The following is a 5,365-nucleotide window of genomic DNA, read 5'->3' as shown; positions in this document are numbered from 1 at the left end:
GGGAGAACGGGGGCTTGGAGAGAGGGGGAGAGGATATTTCAGATGGGGGTGAGGGGCAGGAGATATGTGTAGCTCAGTGTGTGTTTCTTCAGCCACATGCAGGACCCTGGGCTCAATCCCCAAGTCGGCACCTGTCCCTCAAGAGAAACTTTAGCCGTCAAATGCGACGAGGAGGGAGGCTTAGGTGCTCCAACATGTGCTTTACTGTAGGCATTTTGATTTAAAAAACAAAAAACAAAAAAACAAAGAAAAGAAACAAACCAAAAAAAGAAAAAACCCTAATATTTCAATTTTCGGCTGTGAGAAGTCTGTGTGAAAATCTTGCCAGGCAGCAGGGATGCACACCTTTGATCTCAACACTCAGGAGGCATAAGTAGAAGAATCTCTGAATCTGAGGCAGTCTGGTCCAAAAAAAACCCCAGTAAATCTCACATCCACGTAGCTTTCTATTTTCTACATTCAATTTCTGTTTCCTGACCATATTTCTCAATCTCCTTGGATAGCAAATAAACTGCTGCAGACATGACCATCCAGGACATGCAGAGGAGACTTCTAGAAATAAACTGCTGCAGACATGACCATCCAGGGCATGCGGAGGAGACTTCTAGTACTTTGACTTACATATTTTGATTTTTTAAATTAAAGTGAAATTCTATAGTTAGTATTTTGACTTACATATTTTGATTTTTTTTAATTAATGTGACATTCTATAGTACTCTTTTTTTTTTAAGACTTATTTATTATATGTAAGTATACTGTAGCTGTCTTCGGATACCCCAGAAGAGGGCGTCAGATCACATTACAGGTGGTTGTGAGCCACCATGTGGTTGCTGGGATTTGAACTCAGAACCTTCGGAAGAGCAGTCAGTGCCCTTAGCTGCTGAGCCATCTCACCAGTCCCTCTATAGTACTCTTAAAAAACAACAACAAAACAAACAAACACACAAAACCAAATTAGCCAGACAGGAGGTGCATATATGTAACCTCAGCAATGGGGAAAGAGCCCAGGGAATCACATGTTCTGGGCCAGCCTGGTCTACACTGCAAGTTCCAGGCTACAAAGTGAGGCTATCTCAAAGATGGGGGAAAAAAAAAAAAAGATTTTCAAAAGACAACTAATTAGCCAGGCGGTGGTGGCGCAACACCTTTAATCCCAGCACTTGGGAGGCAGAGGCAGGCAAATTTCTGAGTTCGAGGCCAGCCTGGTCTACAGAGTGAGTTCCAGGACAGCCAGGGCTATACAGAGAAAACCTGTCTCGAAAAACCAAAACAAACAAACAAACAAACAAAAAAACAAACAAAAAACCCGACTAATTAATAGTCCAATGCAATTTTATATTAAGATAGCTATCATTCTCACTGTAAGTCTGCATGTGGCCTTTATTATTCATTAATAACCATCATTCAAGGCATATGGAGGATGAGCAACAGTTTCTGCCATTCCATCTTGCAACAAGAAACAAAGGGTAATACTGAAGGGGTAGTGTGGCTCAGCGAGGCTCAGGAGCAGAGCCCGGCCTCTGAGCCCTGGGCTCCATCCCCAGCGCCAACGCTGCAGGGAGGACTCAGATGTACACTGAAATAACGAGCTCAGGGAAAGTGCCTCCAGAAATTGCATATTTACATATAAAACTCATTTGTAACATTTCAAACTGAAATTGTTTTATTAGCATGTCATGGAATATTCATGACCACGCATGCTGAAAAAAAAAAACTAAACGACAAATGCAAAAGAAAAACTGATGTTCAAACATTTTTACTTTGAAGACGTTGGAAATTTCACATTCCTCTCAGCCATCATCAGGGTAATCAGGTGCGACTGAACCATAGCTTACCCGGGTAATTAAACGATGAGCAGCGATGTGGGTAGATGTAGAAACACACCTTAAAAGCGGCGCTTCAAGCAAGCCATACCATTACCAACTCAACCATTACTTGAACTGTTTCCAAAATACCCAACCCAGCCCCTCCTCCTTTCATGTACGGATTTGTTTTTTGTCCAAAAGAAGCAACACTAACTTTTCTCTCTCTTAAATATATCAGGCTTCAAACCTCAATTCATACTTGCTTCGATGAAACTTTTCAAAATAATCAAATGCTCGGTAATTAGATACTTAGTGGCAAGGAGCTGAATTTGACAAGAATGGACAGAATGTTCCAGATGGAACAGAAGTTTCCAGTTTGTCACCCTCTGTGTGGCACGTGGGAACAAAGGACGCTTTGCCCTCTGCTGCCCTTTTTGTGAACACAACTTTCCTAAATCCGCCCAAGGAGAAAAAAAGAGTCTTTTTTAAAAGCTTGCAAAGTTATTACGCGACCAGTTCACCCAGACTTCTGTCAATCCTCCTCCCACGAAGCTCTTTTGATTTCCAAAATACACACTCGAAGAAAAGAGACTGGGGCAATCTCCAGAGTATGTACCTAGACTACTTTAAGCCCAGGGAAAATGTTTACGGTTTCAAGTTCCACTCAGAAGCCTTTATCTGCAATGCGTAAGCGGTTCTGGTGGCAAGCTCAGTCAATATCAGAAGGCAGGTACATTGTTTAGATGAAGTGGATGAAGATTTCAAACAGTTAGCAAAATACTGTTTGCCTCCTACATTCCTAGGGAATCAGCGGGGCTGTGTGGTCTCAGTGGTGGTCACACAAGCCTGGTACCTTACTGAGTGAAGCTTCGGGAGGTGAACACTTTGTTCATTCACACTGATGGATGAAAAGTGATCACAAACATCTTCTCGATTGGGCAAAAGGGTGGGAAGGAAGCGGAGTTTTCGCCTCTGCTACTTCCGAAACCACGTTTAAAGGACGCGGAGAGGAGGCGGAGAGGAGACGAAAAGGGGCGAAGTCGTGGTGTCCACCTAGCCGCAGCAGAGAACCGGGATCTTGGGAAAGTGATGCGGAGGAGTGGAATCTTATGTAAGCACACACCAAAATCCGTGCGTGCATCCCTCGGCTGATCATCCAACACGTAACACTGCATCCCACCCAGGGGCGCACCCCCAGGCTGCGTGCGCTACAGGAAAGTGGGCTGGCCCCCACCGCGCGTCCCCAGATCTCCCCAGACCAGCACCTCAAGCACCCTGACGCTACAACTAGGACAATCAAGGCCCAGGAGCCCCGCCCGGGAGCGAAATTGGCTCCCCCGGGCATCTGCGGCGCGCGCCTAGGTTCTCCGGAGCTCTTCTCTGAGCGCCTGAACCTTAACCTCGCGGAGCGAGCGGGCTCGATGTTCCGCACTCAGCCCGGAGCCCCGCGCCCAGGCAATCAGTCGCACAGTCCGGTCGGATCCCCGCGCCCCAGCGCCCCAGCACCACTACCTCACCCGGCCCCGACCCCTGGCCCCAACCCTGTCCCCTGACACTATTCCTGCACTGGTGCACCTGATGCGATCTGGGCCCCGAACCTTGCCAGAGACGACCTGCGCACCGGGATCCGAGCCTCGCCCAATACGAGGAGCGCGCTCGGACCTGAATCCTGGGCCCTGGCACAATTCCCACACTCGGACCCAAACCCACGACTCCTGCACTCTGCCTCCTCCTTGCACCCGGTTACTATTCCCGAACTCGGACCCAAACCTTGCCCAGTAGGATCCGCGCACTCCTCTCCGAACCCCGGGCCTCGGCACGATCCCCACACTCGGACCCGAACCTTGCCTGATACAATGCGCGCACTAGGACCGAACCCCGGGCTCTGGCACGATTCCCGCACTCGGCCCCAAACCCAGAGGCCCTGCGAGACTGCAGCACTCTACCCACCTTGCCCACAACCCCGCCGCCCCGCGCGACCCTCGCACTCAGCCCCCCACCTTGTACCGAGCACGGGTCCCGCACCCGGCCCGGACCCGAACCCCGCGGCCCCGCAGGACCTCTGCACTCGGCCCGACCTTGCACCCGGCTCACCGCGCCCCGCCGCTTACCTCGCGCGGCCCAGACCCCGCCGCCGCACAGCAGCCCCGCCAGCAGCAGCCGGACGGCCGGGGCCAGCGCGGGCGCAGGGCGGCGCAGCATCGCTCGGGCTCGGGGCGCCACGGCCGGCCCGACGCGGAAGCGGCAGGGAGTCGCGCGGGACGCCGAGAGGGACGCGGGCGGCCGGGGGCCGGCGGCGGGGCGGCGCGGCGAGCACCGGGATGGGAGCGGCAGCCGCCGTGCTGCTGGGCCGCGCGCGCCCTCCCCTCGTCGGCAGCGCTGCGCTGGAGGCGGCGGCGGCGGCGGCTAAGATGGCGGCGGCGCTCTCTCTCGGGTCCGGCGAGGGTACCCGGCCGGGGGCGGGGTGGCGGCGGGCGGGGCGGGGAAGGGAGGGAGAGCGCGCGCGCACGCTCCTCGCTCCGCGGGTGCGCGAGCCCACAGGCTGAGCCCTGGGTGCGCGCCCGCGGGGACGCGCCGAGGAGGGTTGGCCCGGGAGCAGCCGGGAGGGACCGGCAGGACGCGCCCCCTGCCCGCGGCCGCCCCGGAGCATCCGCTCCTCCTCCTAGCGCGCCCCCGCTGGACGCTGCACCTGGAAGCCCTCCCAAGGCTCCTGGGGATCCGTGTCTCGGTCTCCGAACCTAAGGACTTGTCCTTCCACCCCCTAGGACTGCAGAGCCTGGGGCCTCAGAGCTCCAGCACCCGGCCACTTCATCCAAGCGGTGTCACCTCCAAGTACCTCAGTGACCTCCTCTGCAGAGTGGAGGTGATGAGCGGAGCTTGTGGGGTCTGGAAAGGTTGCAGGGACACAGCTCATCCCCATGAGTTTGGTAAACAGCCTAGGGTGGCTGTACTTGTTCTCCAGCTCCAGTCTGGGGGTTTGCAAAGGGACTTTTGTCTCAAGGGACTCCTGATTTACCGGAGAAACCTTTCGTGGCTTATAGGCTTGTAGCGCGGTAAAGAAGATGCTAAGTATCCTTTAGGAATATGGAGATTCAAAAGAAAGGCCCTTTCTGGAGTTCTCTATGGGGTTCTCTGGAGTCTGTCCCTTTTCCTTGTAGCCTTCTGTAACCTGGACGGGGACACACACACGCACACGCACACGCACGCGCACACACACTGCCCCGTTCTAGAGGAAAGGGCCGACAGAGTCACGGTGGGCTTCAGTGACAGCACTGTGCCTTTGGGACTTAATTGGTTCCATTTTGCGGATGAGGAAAGTGAAAAGCTTTCTCAGGTCAAACAAGTAAGAGTCAGCCCTGGAAGGGAGGGTGGCCTCATTAGGGGGACACCCACAACAAAAACCTCCGCAGCCCTGCAAGCGCTGGTCAGCCAGTGTTGGAAGAGTCGTCAGCAAGGTCAAGGGCGTGTTTGAGAGAGGATGGGGTGCTGGTGGGCCAGCTTGGGGAGAGGGGGAGGAAGGCGGGCGGCCCTCCAGTCTGGGTGGAGTATGGCCTTCCGAG

The 5,365-nt window shown here is 54.1% G+C and overlaps 1 protein-coding gene and 1 long non-coding RNA gene across 10 annotated transcripts in view; one reads left to right on the top strand and one right to left on the bottom strand.

The window, feature by feature from the left end:
- LOC116097039 (beta-catenin-interacting protein 1) overlaps nt 1-5,365 on the bottom strand; it is a 138,517-nt gene that overhangs the window by 62,583 nt on the left and 70,569 nt on the right. The window contains exon 1 of one of the 9 annotated variants that reach the window (XM_031379517.1): nt 3,917-4,254. The exons of 6 other annotated variants lie outside the window; for them this stretch is intronic. In XM_031379517.1, coding sequence (XP_031235377.1) covers nt 3,917-4,007 — 91 coding nt within the window. In that variant the 5' untranslated portion in view covers nt 4,008-4,254. Of the gene's footprint in view, nt 1-3,916; nt 4,255-5,365 lie in introns of those variants that run through there. 2 more of the 9 variants (XM_031379515.1, XM_031379516.1) reach the window with 2 other exon arrangements.
- LOC116097040 overlaps nt 4,082-5,365 on the top strand; it is a 1,650-nt gene continuing 366 nt past the window's right edge. Inside the window, exons 1-2 of the long non-coding RNA XR_004121191.1 lie at nt 4,082-4,239; nt 4,571-4,668. This is a non-coding gene — a long non-coding RNA (uncharacterized LOC116097040). The remainder of the gene's footprint in view (nt 4,240-4,570; nt 4,669-5,365) is intronic.

Source organism: Mastomys coucha, unplaced genomic scaffold, assembly GCF_008632895.1.
Source record: "Mastomys coucha isolate ucsf_1 unplaced genomic scaffold, UCSF_Mcou_1 pScaffold18, whole genome shotgun sequence".
NCBI classification, from domain to species: domain Eukaryota; kingdom Metazoa; phylum Chordata; class Mammalia; order Rodentia; family Muridae; genus Mastomys; species Mastomys coucha.
This window is presented reverse-complemented; position numbering and strand designations above follow the sequence as displayed.